General features: G+C 38.8%; 1 protein-coding gene across 1 annotated transcript in view; it reads right to left on the bottom strand.

The window, feature by feature from the left end:
* The window catches only part of LOC119518537 (histone-lysine N-methyltransferase SETMAR-like), a 54348-nt gene extending 28116 nt beyond the window's left edge, over positions 1 to 26232 (bottom strand). Inside the window, exon 1 of the mRNA XM_037815734.1 lies at positions 26046 to 26232. Coding sequence (XP_037671662.1) covers positions 26046 to 26111 — 66 coding nt within the window. The 5' untranslated portion in view covers positions 26112 to 26232. The remainder of the gene's footprint in view (positions 1 to 26045) is intronic.
* Between the last annotated feature and the right edge of the window lie 511 nt (positions 26233 to 26743).

The following is a 26743-nucleotide window of genomic DNA, read 5'->3' on the forward strand; positions in this document are numbered from 1 at the left end:
CAGCCACGTGCCTTCCCAGCTGACAGAGGTGTTCCGGACGCCATCAGCCTTTCTTCAGTAAACATATCATCTTGTTGATGTCTTAAGTTTGGACACTTTCATGGCCTTAGAACTGTAAATTTGTAACATAGGGGTGCAAATCTCCATGGCAATATGGGATATGACTCCTGGCGATGAATCTGGACCCGGCATAGTGGGACTGAGAACATCTTGACCAAAAGGGGGATGCGAAATGAAATGAAATAAAGCTTCAGTGGCTGAAAGATTTCAAATGGAGTCGAAAGGTCAGTTTGGTGGACAGTCTTACGCACTATATAGATAACACTGTTTAGATTTTATTGTAGTGGAATAGCTAGAAGTAAATACCTGAAACTACCAAACTCCAACCCAGTGGCCTTGACTCTTTGAAGATGACTGTATAACAATGTAGATTGCAAGGGGTGACACTGTGATGGTGAAAACCTTGTGGATCGCACTCCCTTTATCCAGTGTATGGATAGATGAGTAGAAAAATGGGGACAAAAACTAAATGAAAAATAGGGTGGGATGGGGGGGATGATGTGGGTGTTCTTTTTTATTTTTATTTTTTATTCTGATTCTGATTCTTTCTGGTATAAGGAAAATGTTCAAAAATAGATTGGGGTGATGAATGCACAGCTATATAATGGTACTGTGAACAGTTGATTGTAAAACATGGATGACTGTATGGTATGTGAATATATCTCAATAAAACTGAATTTAAAATAAAAAAAAAAGACAATCCATTTCTGGTATTTTGCATAACAGCAGCTTTAGCAAACTGGAACATGAGTAAATTAAAAATTAAAAAAAAAAAACCACACAACTTTCCAAACCAGAAAAAAAAAAAAAGGATATTATTGAGACAACTGAAAAAACTGGAATATGGACTGCATACTTCATATCAATGTTAAATTTCTTAACAGCTATACTTAACGTAGTTACATAGTGAGTGTCCTTGTTCTCAGGAAATGTAAGTGGAGGTGTTGTGTGTTAGAGGAGCATGATATATACAACCTACTCTCAAATGTTTAGATAATAGACAAACATAGGTAAACAGAACGATAGAAAAAAATGATATAATAAATGTCACAAAATGCTAAAATTTGATAAATCTGGACATTTGAGTGAGGGGGTATATTGGAGTTTACATATTGTTTTTAAATTATTTTTTGCAACTTTCCTGTAAGTTCAAAGTTATTTCAAAATATATAGTTTTTTAAAAAAGTATTTCCTAAACTGTCAATATGAAAAGAGTTCACAACATGGTTTAGTCTAAAAGAAAGAGACTGGTTAGAAAATTATTACATAAATTCCTGGATGAGAGACTGTCAGCCAGTTGTGCAATGGTGGCAGGGAGAATGTACAAAAAATAAAAGATAAATGATCAACATTTCAAAGAAGGGAAGTGAAAAGATTCAGGCACAAAATGATTACTGGCAATAAAGTACAAAGAGCTAAAATGACTCTAACAGTTCAAGCATGAGAGGGAAAGACAGCCAGTGCCACTGAAAGAAAAAAAGAATAGTTTACAATAGCCAGATTGAGGGGCAGGAATATGGAAGAAAAAGAAAAAAGGGTGTTGAGACATAGGTTGTCCTAGTCTCCACCCCAGGAAAGACCTTGAACAGATCCCATAGGCCCTGCAGGTTTGTTTCCTTAACTGTAAAATATCAAGGTTCTTTTCTACCTGAAGCAATCACTGATCTTTACATATTAAAAAAAAGTGAAGAAATTATATACTAACAGCATTTTTAAGATGTAACAAATATACAACAAACTGCACATTAAAAATTCCAGTTTAAGTTTTGACAAATTTGACCTGTGGGACTATCACCATAATCAAGATGGTGAACAAATCCTGCATACCCAAAAGTTCCTCATGCCCCTTCGTAATCTCTCCCCCTTGCTCCTCCATGCCCCTCCTCAACATCCCCAGGCAAGTGCTTCTGCATTCTGGCATTATAGATTAGTTTGAATTTTCTAGTTTTGTATACACGAAACCTTAAGTACATAGTTTTTTTATTTGGCTTCTTTCACTCAACATAATTATTTTGAGACTCATCCATGCCAGATTTAACAAGCTCATTACTTTTTATGGCTGAGTTTATTTATAAAATAAAATAACTTTGAACTTACAGGAAAGTTACAAAAAATAATATAAAAACAATATAGAAACTCCAATATACCCCCTCATTCAAATGCCCATTGCACAGTTTATTTATCCATTAACCTACTAACAGACATTTGGAATATTTCCAGGTTTCAGCTATTACAAATAAAGCTTCTATGAACATTCATGTACAAGCCTTTGTATAGACATAAGCTTTCTTTTTCTTGGAAAAACACCTAGGAGTGAAATGGCTGGATCATAAGGTAAGTTTATAGTTAACTTTTTAAGAAACTGCCAAACTGTTTTCCAAAGTGGTTGTATCATTTTACATTCCTACCAATAGTGTATGAGAGTTCCAGTTCTTCCACATCCTCACCAGCACTTGGTATGTTCAGTCTTTTTAATTTTATCCATTCCACTTGACAGGTAGCGGATCTCATTGTGGTTTTATTTTGCATTCCCCTAATGACTAATGATGTTGAGCATCTTTTTATGTGCTTATTTGCCCTCCATTTATCTACTTTGATGAAGTATCTATTCAAATATTTGCACATTTTTGTTTTCTTATTATTGAGTTAAGAGAGTCCTTTATACATCCTGGATACAAGTCCTCTATCAGACATATGCTTTGCAATGATTTTATCCCAGTCTGTGGCATCTTTTCATTAACTGTAAGTTTCAAAGAGCAGAAGTTTTAATTTTGATGAAATCCTATTTAACAATTTGTTTTCTCTTATGGATCACCCTTTGGTGTTGTATCTAAGAAACATGTGCCTTACTCAAGGTTAAAAAGATTCTTCTCTGTTTTCTTCTAGAAGTCGTATAGCTCTAAAATTTTCATTTAGGTGTATCATGCATCTTGAAAGAATATTTGTATATGATACAAGTTAAGAATCAAAATTTTTTTTTTTGGCATATGGATATCCAAGTGTTCAAGCAGCATTTATTTTTTAAAAATCATTTCTCTAATGTGGTCACTTCATAGAAAAAGGATGGATCTCCACCCAAAATTTGCTGCAGATGTTAAGACTGATGGCACCACACATGCACCAAGGATGAAAAAACTTTCATAATGAAATTTTCTAGAGAAAGAAGGGCAGGCTCTCAAGCAGGTCCAAAAATGGGTTGAGAGAGTAGGGAAAGGAGACTGACTCAGAATTCATTGTGGCCAGGGGGTGGGGCCGGGATGAGGGTTTCTGGCATGCACAGAGGTAGGGCTTGCATGGTTTAAACTTCCTGCTGACACTAAAGGAAGGAGCACATGCTTTTTATCACCTTGCCCCAATGTGGGGCAGAAGGGGAAAGGAGTGATGGTGCTTTAAAGCTGTCAGCAATCAAACATCAAAAATGGAATCAGACTATTTATTACAATTCACCCCTGATGTTTAATTGATTACTTGAAATATGCCATGTTTCATTTAATTGAATTTGAACTTGTTTAGGCAAGCCATTATGGTGCTCTATGAAGCTTGTAGCCTGAGGCCAGTAAGAGAGATCGAAGTTCCAATGAATGCTTTGTTCGGGAGCTCAGGATTGTGTATTTTGAGAAGCAAAATGATGTCTTGATCACTATCAATAATGTCTGCAACTCTGAAGGGATAAGCAATGTCTTGGTGAGTGAGGCCTTATATTGTGGCTTTTGTATGTGCAGACATGTGTTGACTATACTGGTTTGAATCTATTATCCCAAGAAAAGCCATATTCCTTTAATTCAATCTTGTGGGTGCAGATTTATTGTGGGTGGAACCTTTTGATTAGATTATTTCCATGGAGGTGTGACCCTGTCCATTCAAGGTGGGTCTTGGTTCACTGGAGCCCTTAAGAGAGCTGACATAGACCCAGACTCTTAGAGAAGCTGAAAGAGACATTTCTGAGAGAAGCTAAGATATGTAATCCAGATTTTGCCCCTGGGAGAAGCTAAGAGAGGTGCCGAGACAGAAGCCCAGAGACATTTTGGAGAAAGCCACTGAAACCAGAAGCTAAATCCAGGAAAGAAGGTTCAGCAGAGCCAGCCATGTGCCTTCCCATGTGACAGAGGAACCCCAGACGCCATCAGCCTTTCTTCAGTGAAGGTGTCCTTTTGTTGACACCTTAGTTTGGACATTTTTATGGCCTCAGAACTGTAAATTTATGAACTAATAAACCCCCATTGCAAAAGCCAATCCATTTCAGGTATTTTGCATTCCAGTGGCTTTAGCAAACCGGAACAGTGACCTTAATTTATATTCTGAACATCTGTGAGTTCCCAGCGTTCTTACCTCAAAGGGGGCAACCTTGGATAAGGGATTGCTATTGCTGACACTGACCAAACCAGACCACCAGATTCTTGGCAATGGCCCAAGAATCGGTAAAAACATGCCGATGGGGATGACTGTTGGCCAGGGTATCCAGTGCTAAGATGATGCCTGAAGTTGTTGGCCAGTTGTCCTGAGGCTTGGGTCCTGTCCTTGATCAGGAACCTCCCAATTATGAAAAAATGGCAGCAGTTTTCCCATGTGTAATGGCATCTATAAACATACGAACTGCCTTTGCTATTCACTCAATTGATCCCAACGAACTCTCCAGGTACCGAGGAGTCCCGAAGAGGGGTGGCTTACTCTAGCACTGTGGCATATGGCAAAGGACTGAGGACAGAGAAGGTCACCACCCCTTCCTGCAGGTGGGATATGTCAGAGGGCCCAGGTTTGACTCTAACCTGTAGATACTATTTCCATTTCAGCAAAGAGGTCTTGGTGGCCATGCAGAGCTTGCAGAGTGCTGCTTCTGTGACCCAAGGCATTAAAGTGGCAGGGTCAGGAGGGTCATAGGCCCAGGGCCTGTCAGAATCATATTCTAGGAGAGCCCAATATGCAGTCAGCAAGTGCTGCTACTAGTGTATAGCATGGCCCCTAGGAGGGCAGTTTATTGCATCAGAAGCCTATGGACAACTTAGGGCCATCATGGGTGGTCCATACTCAAGGCATGGAAAGAGGCTGCTAAAGCCTCCACATTGAAGAAGTCTCTAGGGCACTAATGGGAGTGACTGTTGCTTGCAATATGGACAGATTCTAGAGACTGTTATTGTAGGAAACCCATTCAAAGTGGGCTGGTTTGCAAGTAACAGCATAAATGGACTTAGGAAAATGAGGAATATGTTGCCTCCAGAAACCAAAAAATCTAAAAGATGTTAGGCTTGTTTTAACATTATGGGTGCTAAGAGGATCATTAGACGCTTCATTAGAGCATTAAGGATAGAGCAGCCACCAGATAACCAAATAATTTTCAAATATTTAACCTAGGAGGCAGGGCCTTGTATCATGTGTGGGGCAATGGTCTACCCTCTGTTTGCAAACTCCTTTGTGACTATCTGTATACCCTGAATGTGTCAAATAAATCTCCTTGGAAAAGGATGTCATCAGTGTGATGTCATACCTGTGCTTCTGGAGTAAGGTAGATATATTAAAATCTTGTCTGCAAAGATTATGTTACAATGGCAGATCTATGTTACATAGAGATACCTATGGATAGTCAAGTAAAGGTGTATTATGTCCCTTTAAAGGAGAAGGAAAATTCCACTTAGAGACTGTTGAAGTAGGCACTGAAGAGAATATGTTAGCCAAATCTATGCAAAGTATTATTGATTGGATGGAGTCAGTATTTCAATAATACTGAGAATGGAAGCTTTAATGTGTGGGCCCACAGCATTAAGGTTGTTGTACTCTACAATGAGGCAACATTCATTCTTTCCAAGTTTAACAATAGTTAAAATTGGGCTATTAAGTGCAGAAGCAATGAAAATGATCACCACTTCTCTAAACAGGTCTTACAATAAAGGTTTCAATCTTTGGAGACTCAGTTCTAATTTATATTGAACCATATAAACTGTTTTCAATGGGAAGGGAAGAGGAGATCAATGGAATCCCATTTTGTCGAGCCAACTGTAAGTGCCAAAGACTTAATTTAATTTTTATTTTTATTCAGTGGGTCAGAGTATCCATGCCAACTATGAGATATTTTAGGATAAGGGACGCTATGACTATGGGAAATTTAAGCAAGGTAATAGCTCCAATGGTGTCCTCTATATCTGACAACTCCCCTATGAGTATAGGATACCTTCTTTGAATTTAATGGGATCCCCAGGTGTTCTAGTTTGCTAATGCTGCCAGAATGCAAAACACCAGAAATGGATTGGCTTTTATAAAAAGGGGTTTATTTGGTTACACAGTTACAGTCTTAAGGCCATAAAGTGTCCAAGGTAACACATCAGCAATCGGGTACCTTCACTGGAGGATGGCCAATGGTGTCCGGAAAACCTCTGTTAGCTGGGAAGGCACGTGGCTGGCGTCTGCTCCAAAGTTCTGGTTCCAAAATGGCTTTCTCCCAGGACGTTCCTCTCCAGGCTGCAGTTCCTCAAAAATGTCACTCTCAGTTGCACTTGGGGTATTTGTCCTCTCTCACTTCTCCAGAGCAAGAGTCTGCTTTTAACGGCCGTTTTCGAACTGTCTCTCATCTGCAGCTCCTGTGCTTTCTTCAAAGCATCCCTCTTGGCTGTAGCTCCTCTTCAAAACATCACTCACAGCTGCACTGAGTTCCCTCTGCCTGTCAACTCATTTATATAGTTTCACTGATCAAGGCCCACCCTGAATAGGTGGGGCCACGCCTCCATGGAAATATCTAATCAGAGTTATCACCTACAGTTGGGTGGGGCACATTCCATGGAAACACTCAAAGAATTCCAATCTAATCAGCACTAAAATGTCTGCCCCAGAAGATTGCATCAAAGATAATGGTGTTTGGGGGACATAATACATTCAAACCGGCACACCAGGTATAACTGTAATTTGAGACCCAGTATCCATTAAGGCCAACAATATTTGGCAATTGGTGCATTTCAGCACCAGTTAGTTCAGAACATACCTTCTAGAGGCACAAAAGCCAATCAGTGCCCTTTTATCTGTTTGTTGTATAAATTCCTTTAGGAAATTTTGGATTTCCAATATAGTCAACCTCTGTTTCAGCTTTCTTAGCCCCATCTCCTCATCTCACAGTCTTCCAGGCTACACCTAAGTTTCCCTTCTCCACAACATGGTCCAGAAATTCTCTTAAGGCAATAAATTAGGGCAATCATAGGTCTTGCCTTATTTATGTCCCATTTCTCAAGGTTACTATCCTTCATTGCCTGACATCTAGTGTCTTAAAAACCATAATTTCAAATATCTTGTCTATTTTTTATGGTTGTTCAGATAAAAAGGTAAATCTACTCTATTACCAGATCCTGTCAAAAATGAAAGCCATCATATTGTTTGTATTCTTTATTGGAGATAATTGCAGATTCACAGGCAGTTCTAAGAAATAATACAGAGAGATACCTTGTATATTTTTTATAGTCTCCAGCAATAGTAACACTTTGCAAAGTGTTACTATTTCTTCAGATTTTAACACTTAAGTCCCCTGAATGGAAAACTTATAAGGAGATTCCCCTTCACCCAACAGTTTCATTCACTTGAGTCAAGAATAGTTCACCATAAGGAAATGCAAAGCAAAACCACAATGAGATACAACTTCACACTCACTAGGCAGGCTAAAATAAAATTTTTTAAAAAAGGAAATAACAGGTGTTGACAAGAATGTGGAGAAATTGGAAACCTTATACACTGCCGGTGGGAATGTACGTAAAGTGGTGTAGGCACTACAGAAAAATTTGGTAGTTCCTTAAAAAATTAAGCATAGACCCAGCAATTGCACTTCTAGGTATATACCCCAAAGAACTAAAAACAGGTATTAAAACAAATACTCCTATATGAATATTTGTAGCATCACTAGTCACAATAGCCAAATGGTGGAAACAATCCAAAGGTCCAACAAATTGTGGTATATCCATACAATATGGTTCCTGCCACAGGGATTCAAATTCAGTCAACCCAGAAAGGTGGGTCACTCCAGAAAGGTCCATTTTGTGTTTAGGTGGTCCAGCCAACAGAAACTGGATTGAGTGAGCACACCCTTCACCAACAATCCTACCACGGTCTCTCTCTTTTTCCCCCCTGTGGATTCTTTTGCATGCAGCACTCCTCAGTGGCTTGTGTTCTGCCATAGGTCCCTTAGGACTTGGGTCCCTGTGCCAGAATATAAATGTGGGGTTAGAAGACCTGAGAAAATATGAACAGTTAAACATGGGCTACTCTAAAGGTCCAGAATAAGTTGGAACAAGCGTCAAAGAAGAACCTTAAAACAAAGCCAATCAACAATATAACCCTAGAAAAGAGGGAGAAACTGACCTTCAGAGTTAACTCATCAAGATAATCAAATGCCTAGATATCAGCAAAAAATTGCAAGCTGTACTGAGGAACAGGAAGATATAGCTCAGTCAAAGGAACAAATTACAATTTCAAAGGAGACAGAATTTGGAACAACTAAACAAAGAAGTTCACAAAAGTCTCCTAAATCAATTCAAGGAGATGAAGGAAATGTGGATAAAAAGCTAAAGGATAGTAAGAAGACAATGTGTGAGCATAAAGAACTTGAAAGTATAAAAAGAAACAAAACAGAAATTATAGGTATGAAAGGCACAACAGTAGCAGAATTGATCAGGAAGAAGAAAGGATCACCAAGATCCTAGAAGACAAGGCAATCAAAATCAGTCATGGGTGACATCATCAATATGGCGACATAAACAACTGCTGAAAACTCCTCTCCAGAGTTTCAATGAGAAAAAAGACAATTCTGAATTCTCTGAAACTCTGGAGGAAGATATAGACTGGAGAAGGACCCTGCAGGTGCCAAATGGTAGAAAGAGAAGAAATCTTCCATCCCAGGCCAGCCGGTCCTCTCCCTCCCCCTCATTTGGGCTCAGTGCAGGGAAAGGCACAGAATCAGCAGACAGTAACCCTCCCACCAGGGACAGAGATTTTAAAATCTCTCTAGCAGTGAGACATACCCACACTGTTTGAAGACCACTGGGACAGAGGAGAACATTTCAAGGCCCTGGTCAGTGAGGGACAAAGAGACTGAGGAAATGTGGTCAGAGAATGCATTTCCAGCCCTGGGTCTGAAAACTCTTCCCCCACCCTTGAGGGAAGCAGCAACCAGCAGCAATTTCCTTGCCTTGGGGATGGCTGCAGTACTGCGTCAGCTGAGGGAGTACCGTGCCACAGGTGTAGCCCCATATCAAGCCAGATTTTGGCTGGCAAAGTGAGGGCATGGGAATCCCGCAGTTTCAGCTCACCTGTGTAGATGTAGCCTGCGCTTGGAGGAGAAGTATCCTCTGAGGACGAATAATTTACTGAGTATCGCCATCTGCTGGACAGTCAAGAAAGTGCAAGGTAATAGAAACCCTTTTAAAAAGACACTCAGACCCTTTATTAGGATCACAGGAACTGGTCTAAATGCCCTAAACAGAAACCCAACCCAGTTTTGGCTTGGAAATACAAACAATGCAACTGTCAAAGCAAGGCTCTAAAACAAATCCAGGTTTTGCCAACCAGCAAAAAACAGAGCACCACTGGAAGCCAGCATATCTGTATTACCACGCACAGTGAACTTGCTGGGATGCTCAGTGCCTACCTCCCATTCCTGTGGCATGCGATGGCGGGTGCCTGATTTAGAGGGAAGACTGGGGGGGTGGGGCGGGCAGAGCCAATCTGATAACTGGCCAGCAAGAAAAGCAAACAAATAAAGATATCAAAGGAAACCAGCAAGAAAAAAGGCAAAAGAGAGAGAACAACCTCCAGAATAAACTAATCAAAAAAATCGGATGCCTAGGCAGCAGCAAAAAATCATCAGCCACGCCAGGAAATGCAAAGATATGACCCAGTCAAAGAAACGAACACCTCCACTGAGATTCAAGAGTTGAAACAACTAATTAAAGATGTTCAAACACATCTTCCAAATCAAATCAATGAGTTGAAAGAAAATGTGACCAAAGAGATGATGGCTATAAAGAAGACACGGGGTGACCATAAGGAAGAATTCGTAAGCTTGAAAAAACAAATGGCGTAACATATGGAAATGAAAGGCATAATAAAAGAGATGAAAAACACAGTGGAGACATATAAGAGCAGACTTGGAGGGGCAGATGAAAGGATTACTGAACTAGAGGAAAAGACATCTGAAATCCTACACACAAAAGAACAGATAGGGAAAAGAATGGAAAAATATGAGCAGGGGCTCAGGGAATGAATGACAGCATGAAGCAACTGAATATATGTGTTACAGATGTCTCAGAAGAAGAAGTAAAAGAAAAGGGACGGAAAGAATAATAGAGGAAATAATGAATGAAAATTTCTCAATTCTTACAAAAGACATAAAATTACAGGTCCAAGAAGCACAGTGTAACTCAAACAGAATTGAACCAAATAGACCTACTCCAAGACACTTACTAATCAGATTGTCAAATGTCAAAGACAGAGAGAATTCTGAAAGCAGCAAGAGAAAAGCAATTCATCACATACAAGGGAAGCTCAATAAGACTAAGTGCAGATTTCTCCGTAGAAATCACAGAGGCAAGAAGACAGGGGTATGATATATTCAAGATACTGAAAGAGAAAAACTGCCAACCAAGAATCCTGTATTTGGCAAAACTGTCCTTCAAAAATGAAGGAGAGGAGGCGGGGCAAGATGGCGGCATAGAGAGGAGTGGAAGGTAAGTAGTCCCCCTGGAACAACTACAAAAAAACAGAAACAACTAGTAAATAATCCAGAATAACTGCGGGGGGACAAACGAGACCATCCACTCATCATACACCAACCTGAATTGGGGGGAATGCCCGAGAACACAGGATAAAATCTGTAAGTAAAACCCGCGGATCCAAGTCGTGAGACCCCATCCCCCATAGCCCGAGCTGCAAAGCCTAGTGGTGCCAGAGAGAAGCTCTCTCACAGCAAGTGAATATAGCTCAGCTGAGCTCCAACTGGGGTTTTAAGCAGCGAGTGTGAACTGCTCACTACACGTACACATCCCCAAAAAACAGGCAGAGGCTTTGAGTGACGACTGATGTTGGAGAGCCGGAGGGTCGCCTTGGACTGGGTCTGAAGGGGACTATCTGTTTCTTTTTCGTCTCAGTGGAGAAAGCCCCAGTCATTTTCAGTTTCCAGGGCTGTGACACAAGGAAGGGTGGAGATAGCACAAACAGAGAGCGAGACCATTGAAATGCTAATGACCTCCACCTGGGGGGGTCTGTCTTCTCTAGGAGGAAAGGGGTGGGGCCCTTTCCATTCAGAACCAGACCCCAGAGCCTGGGGGAACAGGCCATACCTCCTCACACCAGTCAAGAATTATAGGCTAACAGGCATCACCTGCTGGGCAGAAAAGCACAGTGACCCGAGGCATCAAAGGGTAGAGCAATTTTCTAAGACACACCCACAGGGAAACCAGATACTGAATATTTCTTCCCTCTGGGACCTGAGCCTGTTCTGGTCTGGGAAAAACTGATTTGGATAACCAAGGAAACCATGCCTAGACAACAGAAAATTACAACCTACACTAAGAAAAACAAAGTTATGGCCCAGGCAAAGGAACAAACATACACTTAACTGAGATACAGGAATTTAAACAACTAATGCTAAATCAAATCAAAAAGTTTAGAGAAGATATCGCAAAAGAGATAGAGGCTGTAAAGGAAACACTGGGCATATATACGGCAGAAATCAAAAGTTCAAAAAAACTACTAGTAGAATCTATGGAAATGAAAGGCACAACACAAGAGATGAAAGACACAATGGAAACATACAACAGCAGATCTCAAGAGGCAGAAGAAAACACTCAGGAACTGGAGAACGAAACACCTGAAAGCCTACACGCAAAGGAGCAGATGGAGAAAAGAATGAAAAAATATGAGCAACGTCTCTGGGAACTCAAGGATGAAACAAAGTACAATAATGTACATACCATTGGTGTCCCAGAAGGAGAAGAGAAGGGAAAGGGGGCAGAAGCAATAATAGAGGAAATAATTAATGAAAATTTCCCATCTCTTATGAAAGACATAAAATTACAGATCCAAGAAGCGCAGCATACTCCAAACAGAAGAGATATGAATAGGCCTACACCAAGACACTTAATAATCAGATTATCAAATGTCAAAGACAAAGAGAGAATCCTGAAAGCAGCAAGAGAAATGCGATCCATTACATACAAAGGAAGCTTAATAAGACTATGTGCGTATCTCTCAGCAGAAACCATGGAGGCAAGAAGGAAGTGGTGTGATATATTTAAGATACTGAAAGAGAAAAACCGCCAACCAAGAATCCTATATCCAGCAAAGCTGTCCTTCAAATATGAGGGAGAGCTCAAAATATTTTCTGACAAACAGACAATGAGAGACTTTGTGAACAAGACACCTGCCCTACAGGAAATACTAAAGGGAGCACTACAGAGTGATAGAAGACAGGAGTGCATGGTTTGGAACACAATTTTGGGAGATGGTAGCACAACAATGTAAGTACACTGAACAAAGGTAACTATGAATACGGTTGAGAAAGGAAGGTGGGGAGCAGGTGAGACACCACAAGAAAGGAGGAAAGATAAAGACTGGGATTGTGTAACTTGGTGAAATCTAGAGTGTTCAACAATTGTTATAAAATGTACAAATATGTTCTTTCACGAGGGAGAACAAGCAAATGTCAACCTTGCAAGGTGTTAAAAATGGGGAGGCATTGGGGGAGGGATGCAATCAGCATAAACTAGAGACTGTAACTAATAGAATCATTGTATTATGCTTCCTTTAATGTAACAAAGGTGATATATCAAGGTAAATGCAGATAAGAGGGGGGGATAGGGGAGGCATGTTAGACACTTGACATTGGTGGTATTGTCTGATTCTTTATTCTACTTTGATTTAAGGTTATTTTTCCTTTTGCTGCTTCCTAGCTGTCATTTTTTTTTCCTCTTTCTTTTGCCTCTCTACCTTCTTTGACTCTCCCTCCTGCTTTGTGGAAGAAATGTAGATGCCCTTATATAGATAGTGGTGAAGGTGGTGAACACATAAATGTATGACCATGCAGAGAACCATGGATTATTTACTTGGGATGGAATGTATGGTGAGTGAACAAAACCATATTAAAAAAAAATGGGTTGATGACAAAACCTCGAGGGCAATATACTGAGTGAAATAAGCCAGACACATAAGGACAATTATTGCAGGGTCTCACCGATAGGAATTAAATATAATATGTAAACTCATAGACATGAAATATAAGGTACCAAGATATAGGATGAGGCTTAAGAATGGGGAGTGGTTGCTTAGTATGAGCAGAATGTTCAATTAGGATGAACTTAAATGTTTGGAAATGAACAGGGTTGTTGGTAGCAAGATGTGAGAATAACTAACAGCGCCGAATGGTGTGTGAATGAGCTGGAAAGGGGAAGCTCAGAGTCATATATGTCACCAGAAGGAAAGCTGGAGGTCAAAAGATGGGAATGTATAAAACTGAATCCTATGGTGGGCAATGTCCATGACCAACTGTACAAATACTAGAAATCGCTTCCATGAACCAGAACAAATGTATGACAATACAATTAGAAGTTAATATTAGAGGGGCATATAAGGAAGAACTATATACCTATTACAAATGATATACTACAGTTAGTAGTATTTCAACATTTTTTCATAAACAGTAACAAATGTACTGTATCAATACTACGAGTCAACAATTGAGGGGGACTGGTTAGGGATGGGGAGGATTAGAGTTTCCTTTTCTTTTTTTCTTTTTTCATCTTTCACTTTATTTCTTGTCTGGAGTAATGAAAAGTTTCTAAAAAGTGAACAAAAATTAAGTGTGATGGATGCACAGTTGTATGAGGGTACCCAGGGGCAAGTGATTGTACACTTTGGATCTTTGGATACTTGTATGGTATCTGAACAATCTCAATAAAAATGAAAAAAAAATGGAGAGTTTAAAATATTTACAGATAAACAGACACTGATAGACTTCGTGAAGAGGAGACTCCTCCACAAGAAATGATAAAGTGAGTGCCACAGACAGATAGGAAAAGACAGGAGAGGTTTGGAAAAGAGTGCAGAAATGAAGATATCAAGACATAGAAAGAGGGTAAAGATTGGAATTTGATGCTGAAGGAGTACAGAATGTTCTGTATATATCCAGAAATGGGTAGCACAATATTGGGTGGTGGCAGGATAATATTGTAAGTACACTGAACAAAGAAGACTGTGAGAAATTTCAAAGAAGAAGGTTAGGGACATGTAGGACACCAGAAGGAAAGGTAGAAGATAAAGACTGGGATAGTATAACTTAGTGAAACCTAGAGTGGTCAATGACTGTGACCAAATATACAAATTTAAGAATGGTTTGACATGAAGGAGAACAAATGAATATCAACTTTGCAAGGTGTTAAAAATGGGATGGTATTGGGAAAAAATACAATCAATGTAAATTAGAGTCTACAGTTAACAGTAACATTGTAATATGTTTCCATTAATTGTAACAAAGGCAATATACCAAAGCTAAATGTCTATAAGTGGGGTATATAAGGTAAGGGTATGGGATCCTTGGTGTTGGTGGTGTTGTCTGACTTTCAAATTGTATTTTATTTTCATTTTTTCTTTTGTTGCTCTTTAGTTGTCATATTTTTCCTTTCTTTTTCTTTTTCCTTTTTTCACCTCTTCCTCTTTCCTTGTGGAAGAAATGGAAATTTCTTCATTTAGATAGTGATGGTAAATGCATAACTATGTGATTATACAAGGAACCACTGATTGTTTACTTAGAATGGAATGTGTGGTGAATAAAACCCTCTAACAAATAAACAGAGGGATACAAGTGCTGGAGAAAATGTGGAGAAAGGGATGTACCTAATCACCGTTGGAGGGGAAGTAGTGTGATGGTTCCACAGGAAGCTAAGCATGGGGTTGCCATATGGAACTACAACCCTGTTACTGGGTATATACTTGGAAGAGCTGAAAAGAGGGACACGAATGGTCATTTGCACACTGGGGTTTATGGAGGCAGTATTCAGGATTTGCAGTGGATGGAGGTGGCCTAAGGGTACATCGACTGAAGAAAGGAATGGCGAAATATGGTGCATACATACAATGGAATATTGAGTAGTTGCAAGAAGGAGTGAAGCTGTGAGGTGAATGGACATTGAGGACAGTGTGTTGAGTGAAATAAACCAGAAATGAAAAGAAAAATATTATAATGCCTCACTAATATGGACTAACTACAATGTACAATCTCCAAGAACTGAATCTGAGTATAGGTTAGCAGGGGAAGACGTACTGTAAAGGCTCCTAGATTGTAATCTCTTACAGCAGTTATATCTATTCCTGAGTTGTAATGGCTATTTCTAAATTCTGAGATGCTGAGCTCTTTGTGTATAACCTTGTCAGTCCCTGGAAGCAAGACTCAGAGCCAGAGTCTGGCAGCTATGAATGTCAGCATTATCCCATACAGACTTCAATTAGAGATATGAACCAAATGGACTTAGTTAGGACTAAGGTAAAAATCAGACTAAAGGGTAAAGGATGATATTCACGGTATTTTAAAATTTTAACTTCTGTGTGAGACCAAAGGAAGAGATGTTTATTAGGTGCAAAATCTATATTTTTTGTAGCACACTATATAATCTAACTTGTATGGTCAGTTTATTCAAAGACCATAATTACATGGAATTTTGAATAGGGAGTGAAATATGGTTGTTTTTTTACAAGTTAGTATGAAGCCCTGATACATCCCAGAGTAATTTGGTCAGAGAATAAAAATGTATTTGCGAAGCCTCCTTGAGGGACTGGGGGAAAATGTGGAAATATTAAACTTGCCCACCTGCATTGAGGACTACCACAAGCATTGAGGACTACTAATTTAGAAGGCAAAGCCCTCAATCCTGGGACTTGCTCTTCTGAAGTTTGTAACTGCAAAGGAAAGGCTAAGCCTAATTAAAACTGTGCCTAAGAGTCACCTATCAGAGAACCTCTTTTGTTGTTCAAATGTGACCTCTCTCTATAAGCCAACTCTGCAGATAAAGTCACTGCCCTCCCCACCCCCACGAGGGACATGACTCCCAGGGGTATAAATCTCCCTGGCAAGGTGGGACATGACTCACAGGGATTAACTTGACCCTGGCATCGTGGTATTGAGAAAGCCTTCTTGGACCAAAAGGGGGAAGAGAAATAAAACAAAATAAAGTTTCAGTGGCTAAGAGATCTCAAATAGAGTTGAGAGGACATCCTGGAGGTTATTCTTATACACTATATAGATATCCCTTTTTAGTTTTTAGTGTAGAGGAATAGCTAGAAGGAAATACCTGAAACTGCTGAACTGCAACCCAGTAGCCTTTATTCTTAAGATGATTGTACAACTATATAGCTTACACCATGTGACCATGCTGATTGTGAATGCCTTGTGCTCCCACTCCCTTTATCCAGTGTATGGACAGATAAGTAGAAAAATGAGGACAAAAAGTAACAGAATAATAGGGAGGGATGGGGGGTGGGTATGGGGCGTTTTGGGTGTTCTTTTTTACTTTAATTTTCCTTCTTATTCTTTTTTTTTGTTTGGTAATGAAAATGTTCAAAAATCATGGTGATGAATGCACAACTATATAATGGTACTGTGAACAACTGATTGTACACTGTGGATGAGTGTAAAGTTTGTGAATATATCTCAATAAAACTGAATTTAAAAATCAAACAGCCAGAAGAAGAGATTGAGTAAAGAATAGAAAAATTTGAGCAGTCTCAGGGTTTTGAGTGACAGCATGAAGCACACATGCACAAACATATGTGCATCATGGGTGTCCCAGAAGGAGAAGAGAAGGGAAAGGGGGCAGAAAGAATATTTGAGGAAATAATGGCTAAAAGTTTCCCAACTCTTATCAAAGACATAAATGTACATAAGAAAGATAACTACTCCAAACAGAAAAAATCCTAATAAACCTACTCTGAGATACACACTAATCTGAATGTCAGATGCTAAAGGTAAAGACAGAATTCTGAAGGCAGCAAGAGAAAGGCAATTCATCACATAAAAGAGATCCTCAAAAAAAAATAAGAGCCAATTTCTCATCAGAAACCCTGGAGGCAAGAAGGCAGTGGTATGATATATTCACAGTACTTAAAGACAAAAAACTGCCAGCCCAAAATTCATTATCCAGCAAAACTGTCCTTCAAAAATGAGGGAGAGATTTAAATAGTCACAGAAAATAAAAACAGAGCTCATCAACAAAAGACCTGCCCTACAAGAAGTACTAAAGGGAGTTCTGCAGGTTGAAAGGAAAAGGCAGGAGAGAGTAGCATGGAGTAGTATGAAGAAAAGAAGATCTTCAGTAAGGGTAACTAATAGGGTAAATGCAAAACTCAGTAGTATTGTATACTCAACAAACAACTCTACTCTTTAATTCATATAAGAATCAGAATACAATTGAACAAGAAAAAAGCCTATTTTCTGATAACAGATGTGCAAAATTTAAAGGAAAAAGTGAGGCAAAACAACATACAGAGGGGAAATAAAGGGATACGGGAGCAGAGTATGTTTATGCAATTGAAGCTAAGTTAGTATCCTTTCAAATTGGTAATTAAAGATGTAAGTTGTGTAATATAAACCACAGATAACTACAAAGAAAGTATTTTAAAACAAACAGAACTGAGGAAGGGATCAGTCAAATATGTCACAAAAGATCAGCTATACAGAAAATGAGGTTGCAATACAGGAAAAGAGAGAAAAAAAATATGACATATAAAATCAAAAGGACAAAATAGCTGAAGTACGTACTGCCTTTACATTAATGACACTGAATGTTAATGGATTAAACTTCCCAAATAAATGACATATTGCTAGAAGGTATAAAAAAAGCATGATCCAACTCTATATATTGTTTACAGGGACTCACCTTATACCCAAAATAGGTTGAAAGTGAAAGCATGGAAAAAGATATTCCATGCAAATGGTAACCAAAAAGAACTGGGGTAGCTACACTAATATTCAACAAAACAGACAGTCAAATACTGTTATAAGAGACAAAGAAAGACACTATATATTAATAAAAGGGACAATCCAGCAAGAAGAAATAATAATAAATATGTATGCCCCTAACCATGGTGCCCTAAAATACATGAGGCAAAAGCTGGCAAAACTGAAGGGATAAATAGACACTTCAAAAATAATAGTTGGAGATTTCAATATACCACTCTCATCAATAGATAGAACATCTATACAGAAGATCAATAAGGAAACAGAGTACTTGAATAATATGATAAATGAACTAGACCTAACAGACTACACTGCACTCCAAAACAATAGCATATACATTCAGAACATTGCACTCCAAAACAATAAGGTATACATTCTTCTCAAGTACACATGAATCACTTTCCAGGATAGACCACATGTTAGGTCACAAAACAAGTCTCAATAAATTTAAAAAGGTTGAAATTATACAAAGCATCTTCTCTGACTAAAATGGAATGGAGCTTGAAACCAATAACAGGCAGAGAACTGGAAAATCCACAAATATATGGAAGTTAACACCCTCTTAAACAATCAGTGGGTCAAAGAAGAAATTGCAAGGGAAATCACTAAATATCTTGAGAGGAATGAAAAAAGGGAAACTTATCAAAACTTATGGGATGCAGCAAAGGCAGTGCTGAGAGGGAAATTTATAGCCATAAATGCTTACATTAAAAAAAGAAGAAAGAGCTAAAATAAAAGACCTAACTGCCCACCTGGAGGAACTAGAAAAAAAGAAACAGGAAATTAATGCCAAAACAAGCAGAAGGAAAGAAATTAAGATTACAGCAGAAATAAGTGAAATAGAGAAGAAAAAGACAATAGAGATCATTAACAAAACCAAAAGTTCATTCTTTGAAAAGATCAATAAAATTGACCAACACCTAACTAGACTGACAAAGGAAAAAAAAGAGAGAAGACACAAATAAAGTCAAAAATGAGAAGGGGGACATTACTACCGACCTCCCCAAAAATAAAAAAAGATCATAAAAGGATACTATGAACAACTATATGCCAACAAATAAGACAACCTAGATGAAATGGACAAATTCCTAGAAACACATAAACAACGTACACTGACTCTCAAAGAAATAGAAGACCTCAACAGACCAATTACAAGTAAAGAGATTGAATCAATCAAAAACCACCCAACAGGACCAGATGGCTTCAAAGGTGAATTCTACCAATCATTCCAAGAATTAATACCAAGTCTGCTCAAAACTTCCAAAAATTGAAGAAGGAACAATACCTAACTCAGTCTATGAGGCCAACATCACCCTAATATCAAGGCCAAATAAAGACACTACAAGAAAATTACAGATCAATTTCTCTTATGAATATAGATACAAAAATCCTCAACAAAATATCTGCAAATTGAATCCAACAGGACATTAAAAGAATTATAAAGCATGATCAAGTGGGTTTTATACTAGATATGCAAGTGTGGTTCAACATAAGAAAATCAATGTAATACACAAGATTAGCAAAATGAAGGGGAAAAAAAACACATGATGCAGAAAAGGCATTTGACAAAATCCAGCATCCTTTCTTTATAAAACACTTAGAAAAATAGGAATAGAAGGAAACTTCCTCAACATTAAGGGCATATATGAAAAACCCACTGCAAACATCATACTCAATGGTGAAATACTGAAAGCTTTTCCTCTAAGATCTGAAACAAGACAAGGATGCCCATTGTCACCACTGTCATTCAACACTGTACTGGAAATTCCACCCAGAGCAGTTAGTTAGGCAGGAAAAAGAAATAAAAGGCATCCAAATTGGAAAGGAAGAAGTAAAATTTTCCTTATTTGCAGATGACATGATGCTGTATACAGAAATTCCTGAAAAATCTACAACAAAGCTACTAGAGCTAATAAGTGAATTCAGCAAAGTGGCGGGGTACAAAAGCAACACCCCCATATCAGTAGCATTTCTATACACTGATAATGAGCAAACTGAGGAGGAAATCAAGAAAACAATTCCATTTATAATAACAACTATAAGAATCAAACATCTAGGAATAAATTTAACCAAGGATGTAAAGGACCTGTGCACTAAAAAACACTGCTAAAAGAAATCAAAGAAAACCTAAATAAATGGAGAGACATTCCGGATTCAAGGGTTGGCAGACTAAATGTTGTTATGATGTCAATTCTACCCAAAAGAATTTACAGATTCAATGTAATCCCAATCAAAATTCCAACACCCTTCTTTGCAAAAATGGAAAAGCCAATTATGAAATTTATTTGGAAGAGTAAGGAGCTGCAAATACCCAAAAAACACTGAAAAAGAACAAGTTGGAGAACTCACACTTCCTGACTTTAAAGCATATTACATAGCTACTGTAGTCAAAACAGCATGGTACTGGCACAAATATAGGTATATTGACCAATGAAACTGAATTGAGAGTTCAGATATAGACCCTCACATCTATGGCCAATTGATTTTGGCTGCTAAGTTCACTCAATTGGAAAAGAATAGTCTCTTCAACAAATGGTGCAGGGAGAACGGATGTCCACTTGCAAAAGAATGAAAGAGGACCTCTAACTCACACCATATACAAAAATTAACTCAAAATGGATCAAAGTCCTAAATATAAGAACCAGGACTATAAAACTCTTAGAAGTAAATGTAGGGAAGCAACTTCAGAATCTTGTGTTAGGCAATGTTTTCTTAGACTTTACACCCAAAACACAAGCAACAAAAAGAAAAAATAAACCTCCTCAAAATTAAAAACTTTTGTGCATCCAGGGACTTTGAAAGTGAAAAGACAACCTACTCAATGAGAGAAAATATTTGGAAACCACATATAGGATAAGTTTAATACCCTGAGTATAGAAAGAAATCCTACAACTCAACAATAAAAAGACAAACAACCCAATTAAAAATTGGACAAAAGACTTGAATAGAACTTTCTCCAAAAAAAGGATATATAAATAGCTAAAAGCACATTAAAAGATGCTCCACGTCACTAGCTATTAGGGAACACAAATCAAAACCACGATGAGATATCGTTTCACACCCACTAGAATATCTACTACTAAAAAAACAGAAAATTACAAGTGTGGAGAAGACATGGGGAAATATGAACATTCATTCCTGGGGGAATGTAAAAGGATGCAGGCTCTGTGGAAAACAGCTTGGCTGTTCCTCAGAAAGCTAAGTAAAAAATTACCCATGACCCGGCAATCCTGCTGTTAGGTATATACCTAGAAGAATTGAAAGCGGGGACTCCAACAGATATCTCAACACCACTGTTCATAGCAACATTATTCACAATTGCCAAAAGATGGAAGCAACCCAGCTGCCCATCAACCAACGAATGGATAAACAAAATGAGGTATATGCAAACAATGGAATATTATTCAGCTGTAAAAAGAACAAAGTCCCGATGCACGCCACAGCATGGATGAACCTTGAGGACATTATGTTGAGTGAAATTAGCCAGACACAAAAGGACAGTGTATGACCTCACTGACACCAACTAAATATAATAAGCAGAATCACAGAGATGGAAACTACAATATAGGTTACCAGGGGATAGACTGGGGGTAAAGAATGGGGAGCTGATGCTTAATTTGCACAGAATTTCTATTTAGGTTGATGTTAAAGGTCTGGATGGATGGTGGTGATGGTAGCACATTATTGTGAGTGTCATTAACAACAATTACATATGTGAATGTGGCTAAAAGGGGGAATTTTAAGTTATATGTTACTAGAATAAAAATTAAAAGATAAAACATAGGACTGTATCACACAGAAACCCTTATGTAGACAATGTACTATAGTTAATAGTACAAGTATAAGAATGCTCTTTCATGAATCATAACAAATGTATGACACTATTGCACGGTGTTAGAGTGATATATCAGAAAAAATATAACTAATGTGAACTAAAGACTATAGTTAATAGTACTGTTTTAATATTGATTAATCAATTGTAACAAAGGTAGCACACTAACGCAAAGTGTCAACAATAGGGAGGTATATGGGAATGTTGTACTTTTTACATGATTTTTCTGTAAACCTACAACTTCTCTAATTAAAAGCAATTAAATAATGAAAGAACATATTTCATAGGCCTGTATATTGGGTATTCTAATTGTGGTAATCCAAGTAAACTGCTTCACACAGTGCCTAGAACACAGAATCTCTCAAAAAATGCTGGCTACCACTGCAAAAAAAAAAAAAAAAAAAAAAAAAAAAAAAAAAAAAAAAATCAAAGGAGAAGAAAGAAAATAATCAAGAGTGGAAATCAATGAAATAGAAAATAGACAATAGAGAAAAATAAATAAATCAAATGCTGGTTCTTTGAAAATATCAGTAAAATGGATAACCTCTAGCTAAACTGGTCAAGATAAAAGAGAAAGAAGACATGAAGTTAACAAACTATCAGAGGTGGAACAAGGACACCACTACAGATCCTACATGTATTAAAATAACAAGGTAAAATTATGAACTTTATACCAATAAATTTGACAACTTAGATGAAATGCACAAATTTTTTAAAAGATACAAACTACCAAAACCAACAAAAGAAGAAATAAAAAATCTAAATAATCCTATATTTACTAAAGAAATTAAATTCATAATTTAGAATTTTTCCACAAAGAAAATTCCAAACATAGAGAGCTTCACTGGTGAATTCTATTAAATATTTAAGGAAGGAAATAATACTACATCTGTCCAAATTCTTTCAGAAAATAGAGAAGGGAATATTTTCCAACTCATTTTATGAGACTAGCATTGCCTGACACCAAATACAAAGAAATAAAACTAATAAGAATATCGCTCATTAGCACAGACACAAAAATCCTCAACAAAATACTGATTAATTGAAATCCAGCACTATATAAAAAGGATAATACATCATAACCAAGTGAGGCTTTACACCAGGAATGTACAATTGGTTTACCATTCAAAAATCAATGTAATTCACCATATTATCAGAATAAAGGAGAAAAAACATATGCCCATCTCAACAGATGCAGAAAAAGCATTTGAAAAAATTCAACACCAATTCATGATAAAAACTCTCAACAAACTAGGAATAGAAGGGAACTTCCTCAACCTAATAAAAGACATCTACAAAAAACCTACAGTGACATGATACTTAATGGTGAAAGAGTGAATGTTTTGTCCCTAAGACTAGGAGCAAGGCAATGATGACTAACCTCACCACTTCTATTCAACTTTGTACTGGAGCCAGTGGAACGAGCCAGTGGAATGAGACAGGAAAGGAAAACAGCATATGGAAGTGAAAACTGTCTTTAATCACAGATTACAAGCTATGTCTATAGAAATCCAAAAGAATTTACAGAAAAGCTATTAGAACAAGCAAGTTCACAGGATACAAGAATAAGATATGAAAATCAATCGTTCATCTACATATAATTCATGAACAATGAGAAAATAAAATCTTAAAAACAATTTCACTTGTTCAGGATACAAAAATGAAATTTATAGAGATAAATTTAACAAAATATGTGCAAAAACTGTACACTGAAAACTACATAACATCGCTAAAAAATTAAAGGAGGCAGTAAATGTTTCTTGCTGAGAAGGAAAAGGAGAGACGTAATCATTTTGAAAAGAAACACCCTAAAATCTGCATTTTGACATGAAAGAAGGGGCCTTACAAATGGTTTTAACTGAGGGAGTTTTAAATGAACATCTACTTTCTCTGTTTAAGAATAATCAAATACTATATACTTAAACAAGGGAAACATTACACTTCTCATTTAAAATGGGTTATGAAATGTGAGTAAAGCGTTAACAACACTCTCCTCCATGAGGAAAATGGACTGTGACCCTGTACAGATGATACTAGGCAATAATTCTTATGGTAAAAACGCCCCAACTGACATGTGGACTGGAAGACAGAGTGGACCTGGAGAGAAACCTTAGCTTTGGCTTCTCTAATTATAGTATAATCACACCATTTCCTGCAAGGCCTAGAACACTATACTCATAAGCTAAAAAACATGAAATTCCTAAGCCACAGTGGCTCTTGCAGCCACCAACGTGGGCTCATTTCTTTACATCTAAGATGTCATTTGGGGCACCAGATATAGCCGATGGAATGCAGTGAAAGTCCTCACTGACCACAATTCTGATACTTTCCTGCTTCCTGTTAGGTATCCCTCTGCAAGCTAAACAAACTGCTGACAGCAAGATGTATCTTGGCCCTTGTAAGTTTGAATGTCTAGCTGAACCCTAGACAACGGATGGTGGTCAAGCACCAAGGCCACTGTCCTAATGAATTAAAGTTTAGAAAGGAGAAATTAAAAATGCAAGAACCTACATATAGTAGGAGTAACAGCAAATTTAGTTTTTAAAAAACTAGATTTACATGAAAGCATTTGCAACAAAAGAAAAAAACGGAACTTCACAAAAATTTAAAACTTTTGTGCATTAAACGACACTATCAAGAAAATGAAAAGACAACCTACAGAATGGGAGATAATATTTGGAAACCATGTATCTGATAAGAATTTAAAAGTCACAGTATATAAAGGACTCCTACAACTCAACAACAAAAAGAAAAACAAAATTTAAAAATGGACAAAGGATTTGAACAAACATTTCTTCAAAGAAGATAAATGGTCAAAAAGCACATGGAAAGATGCTCATCATCATTAGCCATTAAGGAAATGCACATGGAAACCAAAATGAGATACAATTTCACACCTATTAAAATGGCTACTGTTGAAAAATGAAAAATAAGTGCTGGCCAGGATGTGCAGAAATAGAACCCTCCTATGTTGCTGGTGAGAGTGTAAAATGGAAAACAGTTTGGTGGTCCTCAGAAAGTTAAATATAGAATTACCATATTTCTAGCAATCCCATTTCTAGATACATGACCAAAATAAAACCAGGGATTTAAACAAATATTTGCATACCAATGCTCATGACAGCATTATTCACAGTTGCCAAAAGGTGGAAACAACCCAAATGTCCATCAATGGAACAATGGATAAACAAAATGTTGTCTATACATACAATGGAATATTATTCAGCTACAAAAAAGAATGAAGTTCTGATACATACACATACAACGACATGTGGTGAGGGTACCACAACATTATGAATGTATTTACCACCCCTGAATTGTATTCTTGAAAGTGGCTAAAATGATTACACACACACACACACACACACACACACACACACACAACCAGAATAGAACCTTACAACACCGAATGAACCCGAATGTAAACTATGGATTACAGTTAATAACATTTAAAAAAAAAAAAGCAATTTACAGTTTACTTCCCAGGATCAACTGAAAAATTCTTGAAGCTTCTAAGCTACAATGTCTTTCCTCAACTTTCTATTTCTAATATTTACAAAAAGGATCAGTTTGTGCCGATCTTTTTGAACCTAAATCATGCAGCTCCCTCAAGCAGGAAAGAGACTGCTCACTGATTAAAAAAATACGCCCCAACTATTTCAAGACGGGGATGCCTAGAAAAATAGGCTCTGATGGGGACTTAGCTTGTTCACCAAGTTTCTATTAAAAATTTAAAAGATTAATTTGGGTTATAAAATTTTAAATCATATTAAAATCACTTATTTAATGAAATCTAAGAGGAAAAAGACATCACACTGCAGCCCTTTTGTCACATTTCAGCGTCCGCCCGGGTAGCGGTGGGGGCGCAGAAGGGACAGTGGGGCGATCCACCATCCCCGCATTCGTCCTGGGGCACAGGGAGACTGCAAGGGGCCGAGCTCGCCCAGTGGAGCCGCTGCCCCAGGCTCCCGCTGCTGTCACCCGGGTCGCCCACGACAAACCCACGCCCCTCCCAAGCCGCCGGGCCACACGAAGGAGCCACTCGCCTGTATGACCGCCTCCTAGGGCCCCTCGGTGCAGCCCGCCACCCGGACCCCGGCATGGCGGCCTCTCCACAGCCAACTGCCGCGGGGCAACGGCCGCCCGCCCGCCCTGCAGACTCGCGCGCAAGGCCACAGCGCCTACCTGTTGGTCGCACTTGGGGCAAGACTTGGTGGCCACTTTCACTTTCTCGGCTCGATTTGCAGACATGCTCCTCTCCCCTCCGCGGCAGCAGAGGCGGCGGCAGCTTGGGCCCCACCCCGAGCTCCTCAGCCGCCAGCTCTACTACCGCTGCCCAGGCCCGGCTGTGCGCGGAGGGATTTAAGGATGCGCGCGCGCGTGCGCGAGCTCTCGCGACCCTGCGTGGGGGCGGGGCGAGCGAGGGGCGGGGCGAGCGAGGGGCGGGGAGAGCGAGGGGCGGGGAGAGCGAGGGGCGGGGCGAGCTAGGGGGCGGGGCGCGCCGTGGACCTCGTGGGCCTGCTTCTGGGCCAGCGATTGGAGCAACCCAAGCAGCTCGCGCCCCAGGTGCGTCCCCGGGTCCCACGAGAGGAGAAGGTCTCGATCGCCCGAAGTGACAACGGCCACGCCTTCTCCCAGCCTCGTGGTCTGGGCGGGACTCGGAAGTAACGGGCGTCCAGCTCCACCAATGAATGCACAAAGAGGGCGGGAGGTGGTGCTTGACAGGCCCTTCCTCGGGGAGAGGAGGAAGTGAGAGTAAGCGGAAAAGGGGAAGGTAAAGCCTTGAGCACTTATCCTGGCATTTCGTAAGTCTCAATAATGCTAGCAAATCTAACCATTAAGGAATTATTAGGACATTTGCTGAGTCTGGTGTATGCCTAGCC

This window comes from Choloepus didactylus, chromosome 22 (genome assembly GCF_015220235.1).
Source record: "Choloepus didactylus isolate mChoDid1 chromosome 22, mChoDid1.pri, whole genome shotgun sequence".
NCBI classification, from domain to species: domain Eukaryota; kingdom Metazoa; phylum Chordata; class Mammalia; order Pilosa; family Megalonychidae; genus Choloepus; species Choloepus didactylus.